At 40.1% G+C, this 23,402-nt stretch overlaps 2 protein-coding genes across 3 annotated transcripts in view; both read right to left on the bottom strand.

Moving 5' to 3' along the window:
• Positions 1 to 2,604: 2,604 nt before the first annotated feature.
• Positions 2,605 to 15,435, bottom strand: hmgcs1 (3-hydroxy-3-methylglutaryl-CoA synthase 1 (soluble)). Its single transcript, XM_053340478.1, has 10 exons — positions 15,357 to 15,435; positions 13,319 to 13,767; positions 12,261 to 12,386; positions 10,996 to 11,160; positions 10,048 to 10,216; positions 8,646 to 8,816; positions 7,619 to 7,725; positions 7,400 to 7,525; positions 6,340 to 6,497; positions 2,605 to 5,295 (listed from the first exon to the last, which is right to left on the bottom strand). The coding sequence occupies exons 2-10, from the start codon at positions 13,764 to 13,766 to the stop codon at positions 5,218 to 5,220; spliced, it is 1,548 nt and encodes a 515-aa protein (XP_053196453.1). The 5' UTR covers position 13,767; positions 15,357 to 15,435; the 3' UTR covers positions 2,605 to 5,217.
• Positions 15,436 to 17,368: 1,933 nt separating this feature from the next.
• The window catches only part of LOC128380607 (3'-5' RNA helicase YTHDC2), a 34,613-nt gene continuing 28,579 nt past the window's right edge, over positions 17,369 to 23,402 (bottom strand). For both annotated transcript variants that reach the window (XM_053340476.1, XM_053340477.1), the window contains exons 31-32: positions 23,207 to 23,389; positions 17,369 to 18,297 (exon numbers count right to left, since the gene is read on the bottom strand). In XM_053340476.1, the coding sequence (XP_053196451.1) occupies positions 18,235 to 18,297; positions 23,207 to 23,389 (246 nt within the window). In that variant the 3' untranslated portion in view covers positions 17,369 to 18,234. The remainder of the gene's footprint in view (positions 18,298 to 23,206; positions 23,390 to 23,402) is intronic.

Raw genomic sequence — 23,402 nt, 5'->3', positions numbered from 1 at the left:
TCCGGTCAAGGCGTCAGTTCCACTGGCAGTTGCTTTATTTATTAATAATGAACAAAAGGTATGTGTTTTGTGTTATTAGAGCACATAGCGCAATGCTACATGCTACTGTGACCGGAAGATAAACAAGGATACAGATAGAGACTCCTCTGAAACCACAGACCCACAGAAACCCCAATCAACACGCTTACTATCGACGCAGAACTTCGAAAGGACAACGACGGCGTCGCTCCGACGCAGAAGTATAAATCAGCCTTAATGGTCACTGAATTGAAGTGCAACCTTTACCTCCACTCTCCCACTTTAACTGTATGCCCGATGACCTACTAGATGTAGGCTATAGAAAGTAACGTCATTTTTTTTTGCCATTTAATATTTATCTCGAGTCGACACTCTTTCCTTGTGTGTGCTGTATTTGTATCCTGTTTACAGTTAACATAAACTGTTTCACCTGTAGATAATCATTCCTTGAGGATCTTTTTGAAATGTTTAGAGAACTTTGAGAGTCACTAAATCTGAGTGAAATTCGTTGTATGTGTAAACATATTTTGGCCAATAAAGATGGTTCTGATTCTGAGAATTGGTGGTATAAACATCAGCACTCATAATCCCATAATCACTTCAGCCATAAAATCTGAAGGTTACTGATTCTGTAAAAGTAAGGTCCATCTTTGACAAACAGAGCAACTTGGAAAAACACTTTGCAATTGTAGCCATTGCAAGTTAGAAAAGAAAGCACACTAAAGCTGGACACAAATGTGAGCATTAATCTTTAATTTTCAAATTCAATCACATTCTTAAAGAATATTGATATGAGTATAAATGTGTATTCATAATTCTAAAATAAATTATGTAAAAACCTAGACATTATTATTAGGATTATTAAATGCTTTGCCTTTTTGCTGCTAAAGGACAGGTTCACAATTTTCATGTCAGTCTTAAAGCAGCAGTCATGTGTCCATATGAACAGTAAAGATGTTTTCCTCTCTGTAATCATTCCTCCTGTTCATACTGACTATTAAAAGATCTCCTTCAAATGTGCTTTCAATGGAAGTGATGGAGGACTAAATCCACAGTGTGTCCACACACTCATTTAAAAGTAGATGATCAGCTTCTATTGAGCTTCATCAGTGTGAGTTAGTCATATCAAGTGATATCTGACACATTTACAGTCTTTTTACCATCAAATTCCCTCTTAGTGTTTCCTGTTGAGCTGTGGTGGAAGTATAGTAACAAAAAGAGGAACTTTGGTACTAAAAACACTGTAACGTTGAAACATAGAAGATGAAGATTTGACTCATTTGGACGCTGAAGCTTCATATTAGCTTCACATCAACTTTTAAATCCATTGTTACACAGAAAGAGGACTGTGGATTTTGTCTTCTGTTACAAGAGTGATTTACCTGGTTCATGGAAGATCCTGGGTGTGGATTCATCACAGTCTTTTAGTGGTTACATTACACTATCAGGACTGGAACAGTGTTTTGTTAAACCATGGGGCTCATATTCCATATAAGCTTTAATAAAAGTGGAGTTGGTGAATTGAAATCTCTTCTGCAAAATATCTAATACTACTACTACTATTACTACTACTATTACTACTAGCAGCTTACCTGTTTGTGTTTGACATGATGGAGAGATCAGCTTTAGAAGATCTCAGGCCTTTTTGTGGTTGATGGGATATTATGAAGGTCCCATACAATTGAGCTTTATAGGTAAATAAAGTGATACAAGCATGGATGAATTTCTCAACATCCCGTTGTGTTTAAAATGGGCATACTCTGTCAACATTTCTCAGGGGGTAGAACGCTGTCTGTCTCATTTTACTAATATGGGTATAAAACTGACACCTAGACTTTTAACTTGACCTGGTCTGGTGAGCCAAGCTCCCGAGCTCACTAAGGGGTCTCTCTTTGATTTTGGACCAAAAAAAGTAAATCTGTTATATTCTTATTCAACTTGAAAAAGTTGTCACTCATCCACTGATTAATGGAAGCCAAACAGGCGGTCATGAAACGAACGCTGGCTAGGTTAACTGGCTCAACAGAAATGTATAGTTAGGTATCATCTGGGTAACTGTGGAAATGAACATTATGTTGACTGATGATACCTAATGGAAGCATATACACCAAAAGGTAATATCCCAGTAATATAGGTTTAGAGCCCAACCAACTTCTCATGGCAGTGAATTAAAGTGTTAGGATCAATGGTGTCAAATGCTGCATTCAAATCTAAAATAATAAGAATTAACACTTAGTTTAAGTCAGTATTAATCTAACCTCACTAACATTAGACATAATGTCATAATGTCTCTGGATGTTTTTTTCAATAAGTCCATGTACCTGCTATACAGTGAGAGGATTCAGAGCTATATATGGTTAACTGAATATACTGTATAACCATGTAGCTATATGACTATGCTGCAGCTATATTAAATATGTTTACAGGTTGTAGAAAAAACAATAAATATCTAATTACAAAAAACATGATCTGGTGGCCTCCTGCTGGAGGCCATATGTCTTTGAATGTTTGGAAACATGACGTGGCAAAAACATGGATCATCTTTGAATAATTATGATTAATGATAAAGTGATGAAAAACACAGCACATTTTGAATGTCCATTTATTCTTGATCACTACATGTTTATATAAACTGTCTGGATACATCCATTCACTCATATCTACAGAGCATAAATAATCTTACAGTTTGTACTGTACATTACCATCAAAATTGGTAAAGATCATGTGACCTCTGAGACAGGCCCTACAATCACACAGCACAGATATTACAGTATCTATGTGATGCTAATGTGAGAAGGGCTTGGTTGCAGAGGAACCAACTCTGACTGTACAATTAAAAAGAATATCTGTACATTATTAGGAGAAAAGCTTTGTCTGTTTACAGTTTATACATGCTTATTGTAAGGCTTTGTCAAGAACGTCGTCACCTGACATCAACTGTCCTGACTCCTCTGAACCCTGCGTACAAGTCTACCAGTCTGTCCATCAACAGGAACACACCAGCACTGTGAAGTTTAAGGCTGATGTTCGCCACCTTTTCTGCCTGAGCTCCATCTCTCTCAACATTTGGTTCTGTGTTGCTGACTGCAGCAGTTGTCAAATCAGTGTCAGTGCTAAACAGGAGAAACAATCATTTCACACAAAAGACACAGAGGACAAACACCAACTAACAGAATAAGACATGAAGCTGTTTCAGTTCTGTATGTTGCAACTCATTCTCCCCTGCATTAAGCCCTTTGACATTAAGGCTTCAGTATGAGACAATGGTAGCCTTTAGTTAGCTGAATAACACTGAAAAAGAAAGAAAGAAAACTCTGACTGCAGTTCACATTCAGTGAGATACTGGTTGTTATGAATGCATAGCTCTTCTTATGTTGGCTGTTTCCTGTAATGAAGAGCTACACTGAATCTGTTGCAATTGTTGTCTGATAAGGTGTTTCCACTACTTATCTGATATTGCATATACCTTAAAAAGGTGCAATCACTAATATATTGTTAGACTCTTTCTGCAAAATAAACTGGGTATGGCTACAGTCTGCGGTCACTGTCTCTACTGCAGAGTGAACACAAGTGCAAAGCTGGCATTCCATCTATAGGACAGGTAAGGAACCATATACAGATACATATCAGATCATACTTACACTCAATTCTCTACAACTTTACACTCACGTTGTATTATACTAACAAAATGTATTCTACTTTCATTGAAATAAATGCAGCCCTTCTTGTTATGTGAGAGTCAAGTCACAATATAATCATTTTAAAGAAAGCTGACAATGTTATGCTGTCTCTATTAACCAGCCATATTCTGCTGACTGCACCTTTAAAAGAAGAATACTGGTGTAATGTTTTTCTACTCCGCATTGGTTTACTAAAGCCTAACCCACTGATGTCTGCCACTCTGTTTAACCTGACAATAAGAGGAGCTCACAGTAACACAGGAGAATGACTGCTGCAGGAGATTATATCAACGACAGTTCTTGGACTTTATGGGTTTGTTCTCTCTTTTCTCATTATGATGAGCTGTTACTTGCTGTGTATGTGGTGGCAGTAAAAAGGCAAAGACACAACTAGTACTATGACTGTGGCATTGCAAAGTGCTTTGGAACAAAATGAGTGCTTGCCACTGATAATTATATCAATCATATTAAACACAGAGTGAAAATGTTCCCAGAGTGTGAAGTGGCATCTTGTTTCACTGTGGCAGATCCATCAATGGGTCTAAACATTTCATGAGAATAAAAGGCAGAACAACAGAAAAACTAAAATGACATAGATGTTTAACAAAATACTTGTAGTTCTACATAGATCTATGTAACAGAAGTGTTGGAGGGTAACCGCCAAGCACCAGTTCACATCTTTTCTGTGGTTGAATGTTTGTTGCCATACTGACATGTTGACTACATTAGCTCATCTACAGCAGTGTGAAGTGAGACTGTCTGCAGGCTTCTGGGTGGAGCTACGTTTTGAGTCTGGAGTCCCACTGTTCCTGATGATTGGTTACATGTCCTGTATAAAACTGAACATGGCTCTTCATACAAAACTGAGGTATTGAACAGTATTAGCTCCATCTCATGGTGAGGGTCATCATGTCTGGTTGCCAAGGCAGCAGCAGCAGCGCTAGTTTGATGAATAAACACATTTTGAGGCCCACTTCCCTTTGTTCTTTTAAATCAGCAGGTGGCCTGAGGCCACATTAATTATCTCCATTTCCTCTTCCTGTGACTGGCTGCCAGCTGCCAGGAGGAAGTCTGCTTGTTTACACCGATATCAGCAACACTCTCACAAATGTCTGCCTGTGCTCCTCCCAAATATAGAGATGTCCATTTAGCACAAATGCAAAAGGAAAATATGTAAAAATGTAAACTTTGAAATAAAGAATTAATTAAAAAAAAATTTATCACATTCAATATGGAATCTATGATCAGACATTACGTTTACTGTCCAACAGTAATGGACGTGGACACCAGGTGGATGATGGGATGCGTACAGGCAGGTCAGGAGTGTCTACAGCTGTCCACAGGCCTCCACTGGCACACTTAAATGACACACAACTCCAACCTAATTAAGTTTATGTATGATGATTTTAGAGGTGTTCTTTCCTCTCTTGCTAGCCTTCTGACCCCTAGTGTTGTCTAGTTATAGTACAGTTTCCACATTCTTGGACATTGATACCTCTCAGAGGTAAACTGAGCGCTCTCAGTTGCTGACAGCAGCCTCTGGGTCAGAGGTGGCTGCAGGGATGCGAGGCATCTTCTTGGCTGGACTGGGGATATGCTGGAGGAGGAAAACACACCCCAAACATTATCAACACACAAGAGGAAACACTGTCAGTCAGAGGCATTTAGACATACAACACAGCAGACCTGCTCACTTCAGCTGCCAACAAGGGCTGGATATGCTTTGAAATGTATCAGTCATTGTGTACATGTATATTCTAAAAATGTCCTTTATTTTCTCAAGTGTAAAGAGAAAGAGTCTGTATTTGAAAGAGCCTTACATTAAATACATGCTTTCATTCATTTTATAAGTACATTTTATCATATTGTACTAAGAAGCCTCCCTGACTCAGTACAACAGGCGTGTCACACTCATCACTCTGCTCTTAGTGGTGCATAAAAACTACATTTCTCTCAGAGTAGAGAAACTAGTAAATCACTAAGCATTTCCCGTCACTTAAACATTGCTGTTTTTTGATTGCTGATAATGACATATTTCCTGCACACATTTCACATTAAAAGCCTTCCAGTGCCTCAAAAGGGCATAACTCTTCCTCTTTTTGGCAGACTTTTAATATGAAACTTCGATGGGAAGTGGGACCTATCCTCACTGTTTATGAGTAATTCGAACACTGGCCTTCATTTGAAAACATGCAGTATTTGAATGTCATTATTTATACTAAAATCATATTTTCCTTTCCCAAGATGAAGCAGAATGCATCATTGTGTTTATCTGTCTGCTGCTGTCCTGTCACACTTCATCTTTGTGATGTCACAGTGTTCCCAGATCTCTGCTATAAGTTTGGTGAGAACAATGTTGATGTTACTGATAGAAATGATGGACAAAAGTACAAAAATAAGACTATCTTCCCCCAGACACATTTTTACATGAGTCACTACCACTCACTGCTCATATACTGCATATGGAGGCTGTGTATGAGGTCCTTTGTCTACTGTGGATATTAATTACCTCTCTATTATTGTTAATTCTTGTGTATTTTTATGCCTTATATAAAAGGACCATGAGTTGCTGCAGTGCATGAAATGTGCTGTACAATAATAATGTAGTGAGAACATGTTGACAGAAGGAAGTGTCCTGTACCTCGGTGCCAGTGCTGGAGCGAACAAGCTCTGGCTCTGCAGGGAGGTCATCATCCAGAGGTCTCCTGGCGTATTCTCTGCGGTGTTTCTCATCCACACGTGTCAGGTACCATGTTCCTGGGAACAGATCCTCCACCGCGCTTCGAGGGACATAACTGGCTGTATGGACAGATTAGAAATGTGTTACCACAGGGTTAAGGCAAGCAGTGTTAAGGCAAGCAATGAGACATGTAGGACTAATCAATCCATTTGATTAGCTCAGGAAGTGCAAAGACTTTCTCAACGCTTCAGTTGCTAGAGGTTTGGCTAGTAATCAGTGTTGTTTATGTTATTATGCTTCCCACTGCTTTTCTTAGCAAGACACGCCCTGTGTAGCATTCAAGTGCTATAATTGGCCAGTTGTCCCGTGGGATCCATAGAAAGGAAGTTTGATTAAACAAAGCTGTTATCATTTTATGTTTTCTTTTTGTCAAAAAAAAAACACATACTATCAATACCTGAGATCAATAATAACAACATTCAGCGGTTCAGTCTGTTATGTCCACATAAACTAAACTCCTTTGGAGTAGATTGTAGAATGTGTTCTAAAATGATTAGCAACACACACATCTCTTTTATAAACACGAGGCTGAACAAGTTCTCAAAAAAAAAAAGAAAGATGAATGACCCCACACGTCAGTTAACCTTTGACCTTCAGGCTGCTGCCATCAACAATGATTTTAGACAGCCTGTGTGATCAATGAATATCATGTTGATTCTAGAGGTAGTCTGTTTGATCAATTCATTTGTACTTCTTAACATAATGCCACTGCTAGTGTTATGATGAGGAGTAGTATAAGTAAGCTCTGTGTCTTTGAAGTGAATACTAACTATAAATCATGCTTCATATTACAGTGGACTACAAAGATGCAGAAATCCTTCCTCTATGAGCTCATATCACATCACATCACATCACAGCAGAAGCCTGAAAGTAGTCCCTTAAACAGGTTATTGGGCTTGTGAGTGTCAGTCTGATAGCTGTGAACAGTTAACACAGTTTAGCAGTGACAGCATGGTCTTACCAAGGTGGTGTGTCTCCTCTCTGAGCTTCATGCTCTCAGAGAAGACAGCAGGAGAAACCTTTTGCCTCGAGTCCAGTCTCGCCTTCAGGTCACTCATACTGGACACAAGTTTGTCCAGAGCAGAGCCTGCAATAAACAAGTCCACACATCATATGGAAGAACACAACTATAGTGTGATGGCTGTGCATTGTGATCTGAAGTGAAGTGTGTTTGACTCACCAGGTGTGTGATCCTGTGTGACTCTCAGAGAATACAAAGTGGCAGCAAACCCTGATCCATAGGAGAACACTCCAACCCTCTGACCTGCTATCTCTGCAGCTGTGTGTCTGCAGCACAGACAAAACAAACACCGACAGTCAGTTACTGCAATAAACTGAAGTTATATAGTTAAAGGCGGAGCATTCTTGTATCAGATGGTAGTTTGTAGGAAGTCAGCCAGTATGTTCATGTACTTCAGTGACTTTTGTTGTTGTGAAGCCCTTCATTTGTGAAGATAAGATAGTGATCATCATGTGATGCTGTTGTGGTTGTCTGCCAGACACAAACAGACTTTCATTCAGTTTTAAGCTACGTTATTATGATTAACTTTTTAGATCTTGGCTGTTTTTAAGTATATCTTCAAAGCGGATAAAAGATGTTAGTCATCAGGCATCTGGATCTTAAATTGTCAGAGAAACAGGCTGAGAAAACATTAATGGCAGCGTGGCTTGTAGCCCCCCCCCCCCCCCCCCAGACATCCTGTGTCCACTGAACAAACATTGAATTATGCAGAAACAAGCTGAGCAACTTTTTAGCCACAGCTTGGCTCCAAGTCCCTCTGGACGTCCTGTGTCCACTTTATTCAGTGTTTGTACCTGTTTGAATGAATGGGTCTGTTTGTTTTGGTGAAGATAATGTAGCTTCTGTAGACACCTCCTGAATGATGAACACTGAGGGAAGCTGACTAGAGTGATGGTTGTCTCCCATAATCACACACTACTTCACCACATCACTGAACTCTGTCTTTTGAGACCCTTAGCAGCAGAAATGACACAGTACGTGTTTAACCATGCGGCTGCCAGGATACCTCAGTTAGGATTACTTGCAATACAAACATGTTTTAGGTGAATTGCAAGTTCACAAAAAATGAATTGAGTGTTCATTCAGAAACTGATGGAGGGACTATTATTTTGACTTCCTGTCTCTTGCCCATGTGGTTGCAACAGCTACTTGAGCAGAGCATTTGACCATGAAAAGTCAGACGTACTGTGCAATGAGTGATGCCAGGCAGCCGTAGACAGAGGGGGTGTACATATTCCCGTTCTGGTTGGAGATGAGCAGGGAGGGCTTGGTCTTCCTCTCAAACAGGTCTGCACTGGCCTTCATGAAGGCCTTCTCCACATCCCGGTCAAAGTAGGTGTCTTCTGGCTTCACGTCTCTGCCAAACACACAATCATTACAAATCAAAAACATTAAAAATTGACCTCAAAGCAGTTACATACTTTTTATTTAACATGAAGACACTACAACAGTTGACACAATATAGTCAAACCTACAGACCCTATAGTCAGTGAGTACTAAATGAACAGATAAGTGCAGTGGATAAACAAAAATTTTAGATTTGTAATGGAATCAGCAGGCAGGCAGTGTGAATAAATTGATGTAATGTAAACATCAATAAAAGCTCAGGAACACAGACTTCAGCTGCACAGCTGCTCTCACCATGTTCAACGAGATCTCGTGCACAGCGAGAATTCAGGGCCAGATGTGGTTAAACATGTTGGGAGCTGAGGCACTGAAGGCTCTGCCAAGCCTAAAGAACCATCCACACTGAGAACGATAACTATGAGTACTGTAAAAACCGGTGTATAAGTCGCACCTTAAACATGATTTTTTATCATTGAAATGTGAAGTGCGTCTTATACACTCGTGTGTCCTATTCACCAGTAAAATACAGAGAGGTTGGATCTGGATATGATTATAGGAATGTAAAAGGCCGTCCACACTAAGAACTATAACTATAACAATAACTATAATTATAAAGATAATGATGTGAGTGTCCACACTTAAGAAGTATAATGTCCTAAAAACAGCTGTTCAAAGCATGTGCGCATGCTCCAGCTGTGTCTGCAGTTAATTAAAATAGAGGGTTAGGCTTAGGCCATAGATGACCCGTTACTGTTGTATGTTGTACGGAAAAATTCAAAATGAAACCAGGAGGGTTTACCGGTGGGTACTGATTCAGTGTGTTGATCAGAAGTATTTCAGACACTAGTTGCTGTGATGTTTCAGTGTTTACTGACCAAACTGACCCACAGCAGATGTTGAAGTGTGTAAAAGTGCACCACTGCAGCAGTAACACACAGTATGAGCACAGATCTGCTTACAAAGATCTGCTAACTTTGTTTTTTAAAATTATAGAGAACAAAATTCCAGCATCTTTGTAATGATAAAGACCTCCCGAAAATAAATCACCTCTGGGTGTCATCGTGCTCCAATTTACAGCATGTCAATCCGTGGTGAGAGAGGAGAGTCCAAGTGGACTCAGAGAGGTGATTTTTTAAACATGGTCATTTTCTAAGTTTAATCACTGGGTAAATAGAATTTGGTCCAATGTTGGTTAACATTAATATAGAATGAACTTCCTCCTGTCTGTGGTCCAGCTGTACCTGAAGGCGTCAAGGCCTGTGAAGGGTCCCGTCTCTGTGTTGGGGTTGGGTTGGTTCAAAAAGTCATTGAGCATCAGTCTAGCCAGCGACTTCTGCACCAGCTTGCAATATGGAGAGTGGAAGATTAGATAACCAAAGTCCTCCAGGCTGAAGCACTTTTCAGAACCCTCTGTCAAAAAAAACCCCAAAACAAACAAACAAACATGTATGACCAGGAAACACACTGACGGTAAAACTGGTTTCACTGCTGTGTACTTCACTAACACCTGTTCTCGCACTGCTTTATCTGCATCTGTTCCCTCCCATCTTTACCAGTGTGCTCTGAGCTGGGTACACACCAACATGTCAAACAGCTGATGTGCTGTGTCTTTGTGCTGCAATGGAAACAGAGCTTACTATGTAAAAACCTAGAAGGCAGTGCAGTAATGGCTGTATTATGAATGATAATAATGCATCTTAAACATCCTCACTTCCACAGATATGTACATGCTGACCCATCAGGTTAAAGGCTAATTTCATTACACCTACTTTATGGTCAATGAACTTGAGTAAACTTCTTAGCACAACAAGCCACATAAATCCTAGTGCAGCTAACATCCTTAGTCCTCTTAACTACTTGTGCATCCAGGTCCTCTGCTCCACATCCTGTACAGTCAAAGCAGCTATCTGACACAAAGCTGCTGTGGCTGCAAATATAACTAATGCATTATTCTTGTATTGCTCTTATTATGTAATATGGACATAGTTTTTTTGAGTGGAACCTGTAGTTTATTAGATGTAAAAAGGTCTTCAGATATATAGCAGCTGAGATAACAAATATTTTCACTTTCTAACACAATGAACGCCATTTTTAATATGACAAATAACCAAATAATGTGAAACCATCAGACTGTAACTAAGCTTACATTAAACATAGTGATATGTCAGTAGCCTTCAGAGAACAGGTACCTCTTTGCCACTGTGCGTGGATCTTGTTGCGGTATACAGAGTAGCAGCGGTCCAAGGCACTCAGGTAGCACTCTATAGACAGCTTGCCGTCCACCACAGGATACTCTGACACAAGGTCAGGCTTGTAGAAGTCATATGCATGCTGCATGTGGGTTCCTCTCAGACCTGCACCCAAGCCACAGCAGTCGTGTTAACACTGAATACACATAGCACAAGTGAGCACCTGTGAATGTACCACTGCACTGTCCACACTCATCTACATTTGCATCTGAGAAGACAGCTTGTTCTCCCTCTTCATTTTAAACTGGAGTTTTTTACTCATGAACATGTAGCCTTTCAATTAAAACAATGCAAAAATGTAGACTGTTTGGAATTGTATCAAAGTACATCTGACGTTTGTTAAACTACAGTTTCTCCACACTTCATCTGTCATTTCAGTACGCAATTCCTTGTGTCCTCCCTACACGAATCTGATGAGGGACTATTTAGATTTTGTAAAAAATGTTGCACTATCTTCATCAACAAACCTTGATAATGCTTGTTTAAATGTTTTAAATTAGACTTTAGTGTAGAGATAGTGCAAACCTGACTTTTAAAACCCTGAACTGATAAACAGCTGTATAATATCAGGAGGATTCATTTCATGAAATAAAAATATTGAGAAATAAAACAAATCTAAGATATAACCAAAAAGTAAGTCAGTCAGATATTCATCTCTTTGACAATCAAAACCACCAAATGAGGATTTAGCTCACAGATTAAATTTGGGTTTTATGCTCACCTTCAAGTATTGCTGTTAATAAACTTTCACTGAGATACTTCATGGTATTTAGTACACATATTGTCTCGTTGTATGTTGTTTTATGTTTATTGTCTGTTGTTGTTTTTATGTGTATTAGCCACAGGGGGCACACAATTTCATTGTACTGCTGTGCAATGACAATAAAGGCATTGAATTGAATTAAATTATGTACTATAACTTACTGAATCAACGCTCAGTCTTTCAAAAAATAGATGGTCAAAAATCACGAATGAACAGAAGAAAACAAAGAGCCTGGCTCTTCCCAATCTAAAAATATTAATCTCAGTGCTGAATAGTTGAGAAGGTTCAATCAAAACTTGTGTGACTCAGTCTGTACAAAGTGAATTAATCAGTAAGCACTCAGATGAATATGAATAATGGTGGGGTCTTCCTTCCCTCAATAAGTCATAGAAGAGCGCTGCCGAACAAACTGAGCACATAAAACAGTTATCAGTGGACTGACCTCGTTCAAAGGCCAGAGGAGCATTAGGTCCAACCAGCATGGCCACTGCACCAGCGCCACCTGTAGGCCTGGCATTCCCTGAGGCGTAGACAGCAATGTCCCCTGCTACCACCAGAGCATAACGGCCTGCCCACAGAAAACATGAGGAGGGGTTAAACAGAGAGAGAGACACACACACACACACACACACACACACACACACACACACACACACACACACACACACACACACACACACACACTTAATCTATTAAACACTGTTGCAGCAACACAGTGAGTAGAGCAGAATTAGTCATTCATTGCATGAATCAAATGCATCTATCAGCTGTGATTGAATCTAATCAGTCAGAATATAGACGTAATCAACATGAAACACAATGGGTCTCCCTACACTGATACCGTTATTACTACTACTACTACTGCAGCTCCAACAGGCTGCATGTCTGGTACTGTTTTCATTCAGTATGGAACATTTCACTTTTAAATATCTAAAGGTTGTGAGGCATGTGACTGAAGCCAAGTACAACAGAAGTCAATGTTTAAGTGAAGTGACCTTTCACATCATTCTTCTAGTTTGACACTGTGTAAAGGGAAGTCTGAAAGTCTTTGCTATTTGCATAATATCATTATACTTCATGTCATATTATAAACATCACTGTTTTGTAGGTGAGTAAACATCATTTCAGATTACTGCATGTTCATTAAATATAATTCTAGAATGTTGTTGCTGAATTAAACAGAGGTTTCCAAAACAGTCTCAAAAAAGAAAAATAACAATTTCTGAAATTAAATATTGTAAAGTCTACAGCTAAAAAAATTAAAATTATAATTAAAAAAAAATAATTGAAAATTGATTAAATGTTTGACTCATTTATCAACCAAAGATGGAAACCATTCTCTGGTTCCAGCATCTCAGATGTAAGAACATTGTAAACTACATAACTGATATCTGAGATGAAAGTGTGATGCTCTTCACCACATATTTTACAGACTAAGCAATTATGCAACTGAGTGGAAATCTCCAACTTATTATGAAATACATATAAGTGATAACTCACCATCCCACGAGCTGGACTCCACCCAGTTGACAGCATTGAATAGTGCAGCGGTACCACCATAGCAGGCGTTTGTGGTGTCAATGCCCTCCACATCTGTATTGCCAGAATCCTCAAACAGCTGCATAAGAACTGTCTTCACAGACTTGGACTTGTCAATAATGCTCTCAGTGCCAACCTCTAGTCGACCTATGCTGTCATAGGACAGGCCATTCTTCTCCATCAGCCTCTGCACCACTGTCAGGCACAGGGAGTTGATGTCCTCACGGTCTGAGCAGAAGCCCATACGAGCTTGCCCCAGGCCCACAGTATATTTACCAGCTGCTACACCATCAAACTGCTCTAGCTCTGTCTGGTCCACATACTGAGACGGGAAGTACAGTTCCATGGCAACAACACCCACATCTTTGGGCCATGGTCCCAAGCAATTAATTGGAGCTGATCCAGGCATCCTGTAAAAATTGAGAGGGTTTCACCTTCAGCATTATATTATTTGACACGTATGTTGTGTGTTGTGAGTGTTGGAGTACAGCAAATGAGTAATGTCTACAGTAATTAACCTGGTGCCTGCAATGTCCTGACTACTAATAATGGATGCACTGAGTTAAAACGGTGACAGACGGGGACACACCAAACTGACAGCTACACATGCACAACCAACTATTCCAAAACCTGAATAAACTATTCCATAAACAATTCAGTAGAACACAAACAAACAAACACGCATTGTACATGTTTACAGCCCTGCTGCTTGTTTTGTTTTTGAATAAACATAGAAACAAACTATTAACACAGGATATTCAAAATAATGTCAGAAGTTAGGTAACATTAGACATGAGACAGTTTTGCCACTTTTCCAGTGTCAGGCTTACAACTACAGTAAGGTTAGGTTTACGTTAGCTGAGTTAAATGACAAGGTGACCGGCTAACATGTTAGCTAACATCGTTAGTTAGCAATGTGACGCTTATTGCGGTAGTAGCATTCTACATTGAACACATAAAATACCTCCATTCACATGCGACTAACGTTTAGCTAACACAGCTAACAAACCACATACACATCTATTAACTACTACTTTCTAACGCTACTAGCGCTCAACGTTTAAAGGATGAGAAGTTGAAAACTAACGCTTACGTTAGCTTGATTCATGCGCAACTTGTTTCGTGTCGTTCAGTGTCAGCCAGCTGTTAGGGCTTCTGATGTTATAACACTGACCTAACAGCTACATAAAGCTTGTGTCCAGCACTCAGACGCCAGATAAGGATTGAGGAGAGAAAAAGTAGGTGAAAGGGCAACGGGATTTCCTGGAATTTAACGTAAGTCGTTTATGACCACCGGTACCGACATCTGTAACCCGTTATGTTCTGACACTAAATTGTCTATTGTGTAAAAAAAGAAAGAAAGAAAAAGAAAGTTGATTTGTTAACTTAAAGAGCATGTGGCAGTGGTTAAACTAAACCCCATAGTTGGATAAAATACATATTTGGAACCCCGAATTTGATGAGCCACAGAGAACAGATTACTGCAAGATTTCAGCCTGTCAGGGAACAACCCGGACTGAATAGCTGACGGACCGGCTTCCCATAAGGCTGTAGCAACAGTACATATATATATATATATATATATATATATATATATATATATATATATATATATATATATATATATATATATATATATATATATATATATATATATATATATATATATATATATAAGACCATGTCAGATTATTCTGCAGTTTTATATACAGATAGGTAGTTATCGATCTCCCTCGATCCCCCTCCCTATATGTATATATACTGTAAATATGAATTTGCGCAGAGCAGCAGTTTAATTTAATGTTACTTTGCTCATTTGTATCTTGTGGCTTTTTATAAACAATTCTGATGCAATGTCAAACATTCCACACTAACAACAATCGAGATAACATGGTTATGTTGTTATTTTCTATTAAAAACTAAGACGAGTAGGTTTTAAGTTCTGTGCTTTCGTCAGAGTTACAAATATCAAGCGGCTATGTTACAGAAAGCTCCTCACCTGTGTGCGAAGTTAACTCCACTGATGGGAAAAGTCAGCACGCCGTTGTTGTGCGTCCAGCAGCAGCAGCAGCAGCACAGTATTTATGTGTGATGTTGTGCGTCCAGCAGCAGCACAGTATTTATGTGTGATGATGACAGGGAAGTGGACAGCCTACACTCAGCACCTGGCTTCCTGACCAATCACAACTCACCGACACATTTGTCAACATGCGGCGCTACCAAGCCCCGCAGATTTCTGACCAATCAGAGATTAAGAATCACAACCACGCGCCAGAGGTCTATCAGCGGTCCAATGGTTTGACGTGCACGATGTCTGGTGAGAGAGAATGAACCAATCAGAGGGCTCAAGCAATTCCTGGCGCGGTAGACACGGCAGTGGCCAGCGCTTCAAATACATAGGGTATCCATGGTAACCGGGATCCATTCATACAATTGTCAAAAGGTTTCCGGTAATGACAGTTCTCTATTATAAAGCGATATACCTTCACATTTCATGTAAGGCCTTCCCAAATGATTCTACAGGTACTTAGTGGATAACATATGGAAGTTTTACTCCTAATGAAATTATATTAGCGTCATTTAAACCTGTTCTACTTTTAACACGCCACATACAGGTGGAACTTTGTTGTAGTTCCACTGTTATCTCACTTCTGTCCAACCAATAGTGGAAGAAGAAAACTTAAAAAAATACTTTAAGTTCGACATTTGAACTTTTACACAACTAAATTTAATTTATGAAATAGAATTTCATGGAGAATGACCTCTTCAAGAGTATTGTAGGCTATTATGTAGTTAAACACAGCATTATATTATTGGGTTCTAATTTGTGATGCATGTTTATGAGCAGCATTAATGTTGTAGCTGGATAGTTTGATCAATGAATGTGTTCAGTATGCATCATAATGTGAACTTGTTCTCATGTTCACTGTCAATGCAGCAGTTGACATAACAGTATTTCTAAGTAAAAATAAAATAAAATAAAAATGTAATTAAATAAACAATAAAACCATCTCAAAGTACAATATGCAATAAATATATGGTGGATGAGTCTGTGGCTGCATAATACATTCTAGAACACAGCAATATGTATGTATGTGTGTGTGGTGCAAGTTGAAAATATCCATGTTGGAGTGGAACAACAGGAACATCAACATGTGACAAAAACTAAATGAAGTTTATTGGTTACAAAAAAAAGTCTGTATGTCCAGACTAAAAGTACTGTAGATAAATATTACATATAAGTTATAACTAACTATATGTAACTGCAAAAACACATCATGATAAATTAAGAAAAATGTGATTTTCATTATAATGGTGATTCTTTCAAAATAAATGCTTTGTAAGCTTGTGTATTATTTATGGATTAATCAAACTTTCCATTCTCCTCCAGCCCATAACATGTTCATTCTTCTTGTCCTTCAGTTGGATGTTTAAGCTTGACTGTGCAGAGGGAGGAAAGTTTATCTGTGCTCACTTTAAATCTCAGTTTAAGACGCATACAAACAGAATTTAGTCAAGTTACAACTAGTGTGAAGCTAATTGCGGTCCAGTATTCAATTTACACTAGTATAATACAAGTTGAAGCCTTCAGTGCACATACACTGACAATGGACCTTACACTGTAGAGGAGACAACTTCTACCCTGCAAGTTTTGTCATAAAAAATGCAACAAGTTGTGTGACAAGTTTTGGAACTTTGTTAACCATGTTTAACAGATATCAAGATCATAATAGTATATAAATATCAAAACAAGAAAAAGCAAATGTCCCCTTTTTAAAAAGGTATATTGACAGACTGGATTTTTCAGTGAGGAAGAAGGACTGGATGTCTTTTTAACAACTAAGTAATTGAACTTGAAAAACCACATGCAGAGGTGGTGCAGTAGTTTTTATTCAGGCTGGCGACTGCTAAATTTTCTATCTGACTGTACACAGTCCCAACAAGCATGGCAAGCCCCCCCCCCCCCCCCCCCCCCCCAAAAGAAGAAGGTCAGCAAAGAGCTCAATCAGTTTATTTGCAAAGTAAAAAAGTAAACATCCCTTTGCTCTTACAGCTGAAAAATATGTGATGATTTTAACACTTTCAGGTTCACATGTTACATATATTAAATTCTTTTCTGTCTTCATTGCAGAATTTTTTGCAGCGTTCACAATGTGAGTCACATACTTTATACAGTATACACTCTGACTCTGCAGTCATGGTCCAAAGGCACCATCATCAGAATGTAGCTTTAACATATATAACATAACATGAAACAAACTATTGTGACAAATGTCTACTTTTGCTTTCTGCTGAACTACTGGTGAGTAGCATGTGCAGAGAAAATTTGTTTATGTCAATAAGGCACCTGTCACAACAGTAACTATTATTTAAAACATTTCCTCTGCCAAAACATTACCGTAACAATAACTGTACAAAATGATAATCTTAACTGTAATATGCTGCAACAATGTAAATGAGCTTCTGAAGCTATGAACAGTGACAAAATTATGATAAAAACCTACAAACATGTTTCATCATTCTAATTCATGTCAGAAAGTGTCAGAACATTTCAGCTTATCAGGATCCAATTTTATGGTCAACATATTGTTTAATAAGAACATATGACTTTGTGCATATAAAGAATAAAAACTGAATGAAAAGTTGCTTATTAAATAGACAAAACAGATGAGAAGACGTTGAGAATTCATTCAAACGCATCACTGTCTCTTACATTGTTCTGCTGACTTGCTACAGCTTGCAGTCCTTGTACCGTTTAAAGTAAGTAATAGTAGGTAGCTTGATCCAGATGTGGTAGTGCAAGAAAGACAACTTTTTGGGTAATCTCAGTGTGTAGTGCAGAGAGATGTACTGATGGTGGTGATGCTGAACTTCTGTTAATTGCCAGAGTTCCTTTCCCACAGTAACAGCAGCTGGCTGCCTGCCTGAGGCTCCAACTCCTACAGAAGAAACAAAGTGATTTTATACAAGACATTCTCTAGTGATTAACTGAAGCTTAAGGATAATTACCATTTTCTACAACCTGGACCTTATTTCTAGCATAAAATACAATCATTTCTCACCCAGACAACTTTGGTGTCATTTGGAGTCGTTCGGACGAAATTAGCTCCAGTGGAGTGCCGCGTATATCCGTATAATGCGAGTACACGGGGCACCGAAGCGCAGCCTCTATATAACGCATTATCTGCCGTGAAACTAGTTCATTTCACCAATATTTTGTTATGATACGTTAGTGCTATTCCCCTCCAAGCCCGTGGTAGCATGTTATCAACATCCGGGGTCTGTAGGTTGACCTACTAACCTCTGATCTGGATGATGTCATTTCCGAACGTCTCTACCACAACCCGGTTTATCATTGAGAGGAAATCCTCCAGTGTTGTGATACAGACGTTTATTGACACATCCAGACGCGTATCTCCTGGCCTCACATGCCACCACGGGCTCGGAGGGGAATAGTACTAACGTATCATAACTAAATATTGGTGAAATGAACTAGTTTCACGGCAGATAATGCGTTATATAGAGGCTGCGCTTCGGTGCCCCGTGTATTCGCATTATACGAATATACGTGACACTCCACTGGAGCTAATTTCGTCCGAACTCCAAATGACACCAAAGTTGTCTGGGTGAGTAAATGATTGTATTTTATGCTAGAAATAAGGTCCAGGTTGTAAAAAACGGTAATTATCCTTTAATGTGATATGTACACATTGAAATGAAAAGTCTTTATGACTAAATGACATTGACTAATTGATATTGTCAAACCTGTTTTTAAACAGTTTGAGGAAGACAAGTGTTACAGGTACTACACTGACTCTCTTATAGAAAGCATAAAAACTAATTTAGAAATCTTGGAATACAGGATTGACTGGAACAAAAATAATAAGAAACTATGAAATATAATGGAGAAACATAGGAGAAGCTTGTAGAAACAGTTAGAAGGGGCCCTGTGGAGTTGTGTTGTCAATAAACTAAAGTTATATGAATACTGAGTCTTACTCACCAGATCTCACTGTTCTTAAACATGTTGAATACATTTCCTTCCTCATAAAACATTTACAAATCTGTAAATATGTTAAATCCTTCAATGTTTACTAGCTTGCGGTCTTCTTCTTCACCGCCTTTACTGGTACATTGCTGTTTTATGGTGCATTAAAACCTCCTGTAGATCAGTTGAATAGTTTGAAACTACTGGCACGACTGTGTATTGTGTGCATGTGCATCATCATGCATATGCACCAGACCAACAAAAAAGGGACCCAATCATAAAATAAACAGTTCCCTAGCATTACTGGAGGTCAGAGACACCACATGATACTTTTAAAGGTCTCTCATCATCTTTTTTATAAATACTGAGTGTAGAAAATCCCCACCTCCTTCGACTACATCTCACTCCAGCTCCGCCCCCGGAGTCACCTCATCTCACTCCAGCTCCGCCCCTGGAGTCCAACTCATCTCACTCCAGCTCCGCCCCTGGAGTCCACCTCATGTCACTCCAGCTCCGCCCCCCAGAGGCCACCTCATCTCACTCCACCTCCACCCCCAGAGTCCACCTCATGTCACTCCAGCTACGCCCCCCAGAGTCTATTAAGGTATCCAGCTCACCTGTGTCAGCCCTTTTCCTTCTCTGGAGAATTGTTTAAAGTCTGTGTAAAGTAAGAATAAATATGTGTTCTGAGTTTGACATACCACAGAAAAGTGTGTTGTTAACCACCCTGCCAAATTTGAATGATTAAAAAATCGCCAAATATATGAAATTAGCTTTAAAGTTGTGTAAAACTCAAGTCTCTTTCTCTCCTCCCAAACGCTGTGGGAGTGCACGCCGAGTTCACTGAAACCCCAGTCAAAGTCACCACCTCTACCCGAAACATGGACGCTACGTCTGAGAGCTTTCTGCTGCTAACTCAGCTGCTAGCTCGGCTAACTGGCTAACTGTATACTGTAGTAGTAGTAGTGTGTGCTGAATGTATTTATACATCTACAGCAGCAGGGTCGGGTTTATGCTAATCATGTGATTGTCAGACCCGCCCACTAAATCCCGAACACAGAAATCTTGAAACACAGTTTGTGAAGCCTAGCTCCACAATTCAAATCTAAATGGTTGAAATGCTTTTTACACCTTTTTTAGAAATACATTTATGACCTATTTAATGTGTTTAGAAGAAAATGTCTGAATTCACTTTACACGGTCTTTAAGCTCCCTTTGTTTCCATATGATTAATCTGTTTAGTAATTATGATAAATGTAATGGAAGATTATTTCTACCTCTTTAGTTTGAGTAATGTCTCTTCTCTTAGATATCTTTGGTTGATTGCTATTTATTATTATGCATATGTCTGACCTATGATTTCCTGCCTTGTTCTCTTTGCCAGATACAAACCAGCTTGAGTAATAAAATGGACTGGAACTGGCTCCTCCTTGTTGTGTGATTGATCTAACAAACAATCCATTGCGTTGATCTACTATCCTGTAGAACCAACACTCCAGCTTCAAACTAATTTTACATGGTCCTTCAAGCCGGATTCAGATCAATTCAATGGATGAAGCACAAGTAAATAACCGGCCAACATGTCTCCATAAACCACCTGCATATCTGAGAGATTATCAAACCCAGTTCCCATGCTCTCAGCTCTCAGAGTCTCATCCTCTCCCGCAGCCTTCTCATACCATTCCACAGTCTTTAAAGTCCATGCATGAATCTTCAGCAGGGAAGACAGCAGCTGCATGGAACAAACCTGTCCCTCCTTCCAAGCCCGCTAATGCTGCAGAGGACAAAACTTCCAGCACAGATAGGCAAGTGATGAGGAGAGAAATTGATCAATTTAAGAATCTCATTCTGCGGGTGGGACAAAGTGTGCAGGCTCTAGGGGACAGATTAGACACACAGTCAGATTCTGATGCATCCATTTATTCCCAATCACTTCCTGCCTTAGACGATGATGATGAATCTGATCACTCCCCAGGATCTTGTTCCCCCCAGAATCCTCCCCCTATAGTCAAAGAACTGCGTGAAAAGTTATGTGAACATAGCATTCCCATAAGTCACTGTGTGACTCAACCCCCTTCATCTCCCGCACCTAGTCATCGTTGCTCTCTTGCACCACCTCCCAGTTCTTTAATGTCTTGCCCCCAGCCAGAGCCTCAACCCCTTGCTCCGGTTCCTGCTGGCGTGCAGCAACCCCTAGCTCCTGTTCCTGCTGGCGTGCAGCAACCCCTAGCTCCTGTTCCTGCTGGCGTGCAGCAACCCCTATGCTACTGTTCCGGTTGGCGTGCAGTCATCCTTTCTTCCGACTGGCGTGCAGCAACCTCCTGCTCCTGTTCTTGCTGACGAGCAGCAACCCTCGGACTCTACTCCTGCTGACGAGCGGCTACCCCCGGCCTCAGCCTCTGCTGATGAGTAGCCACCCTTGGCATCTGGGCTCCTGGTGGTCCAGCTACCTAGTCCTTTTCGGCCCAGTGTGTGGACAGGTGGTCTGGGTCGCCAGCTTCCAGAGGTTTCCCGTCTCCTTCGCCAGCCTTCAGGAGGGTCTGGCCTCAGGTTCTGCCTCTGTTGCCAGCCACCGAACGGGTCTCGTCTCTGTCTCTGTCCCCATCGACGGCCTCTGGAGAGGTCCCGTCTCGGTCTCTGCCTTCGCCAACGGCCTCCAGAGAGGTCCGGCTTCAATTTCTGTCTTTGTCGTTGGCTCCAAAGGGGTCCACCTTTGCAGACAACCTCCGGCCTCCATCCCAGCATACCAACTGTGCTGATAGAGGTGGAAGAAATCTTAAATTCAAAGCCCCTTGGATACCTGTCATCTGATATATCCGACCCTGATCCTGTCACTCCCAAACTTCTCCTCATGGGGCGGCTGGAGGCTTCCTCAAGTCATGTATGCCTGTCCTGACCTCCTGAGAACCAGAAGATAGCTCTACAGTCAGGTACTTGCGGATAATTTCTGGACCAGTTTTCTGAAATATTACCGTCCAACACTTCAGCAGCGACAAAAATGGAAAGAGGATAAACCCAATCTCAACGTGGATGCCATTGTCATGGTTGTGGACTCAAATCTTCCCCGTGCATCATGGCCTTTAGGAAAAGTACAAAAGGTCCTCCTCAGTTCAGATGGTAGAGTGGCAGAGGTGATCGTCAAAGGAAAATCCTATGTTCGTCCTGTCAGCCGGTTGATTGCCCTTACTGAACTTAAGGATATTCCCGAACCTCCTCCAACCTGAGGATTTTCTTTAAGTCAAATATGTTCCATATATTTGACGGGGCGGCTGTAGAAATACCCACCTCCTTCCACTACATCTCACTCCAGCTCCGCCCCCGGAGTCCACCTCATCTCACTCCAGCTCCGCCCCCCAGAGTCTATCAGGCAGCCAGCTCACCTGTGGCTGACCTAACTCCCTACCTACACAATTGTTTGAGCTGTGTATTTGATGTAAGTCCCTTTGTTTCCATATGATTAATCTGTTTAGTGATTATGATAAATGTAATGGAAGATTATTTCTACCTCTTTAGTTTGAGTAATGTTTCTTCTCTTAGATATCTTTGATTGATTGTTTTTCATTTAAATGTCTGATTGTGCTCATAAATAAAAATGTCAAATGCAAATGATATTTGAGTTGTTTTTTGTGATTTGATAGGAATGAAAGTGTCTCATATTGATCGCTGGCTCCATAGACTTTGTGATATCAGTAAACATCTAATTGTTGTTCATTGAATCGATATGATATCGTATTGTGAAGAAACTTGTGATTTACATCCCATGACTTAAACTGTGATGAACCAAAACTGCATTGGGGATCCTGACTCATGATTTCTATCATGGGACAAAAAACCTGCTGTGTTGTTTTCTAACTTCTCACCTGCCCGTCTCTGCTGATCTGGACTCTCTTGTGGTCGTTCCATGGGTTGAGGATGTGTTGGGTGCACTGGAAGGGAACGCTCTCTTTGCGGATCCACTCCACACTGAAAACCCCTCCCAGTCCCATGAACCCCCAGTCCTGGCAGCTCTCCCGACTAATGGCCGACACCATACGAGCGTAGCCCTGTGAAAAAGAC

The sequence above is a fragment of the Scomber japonicus genome, chromosome 19 (assembly GCF_027409825.1).
Source record: "Scomber japonicus isolate fScoJap1 chromosome 19, fScoJap1.pri, whole genome shotgun sequence".
NCBI lineage: Eukaryota > Metazoa > Chordata > Actinopteri > Scombriformes > Scombridae > Scomber > Scomber japonicus.
Note: the sequence above shows the minus strand (reverse complement) of the source record. Positions and strands in the feature narration are given on the sequence as shown.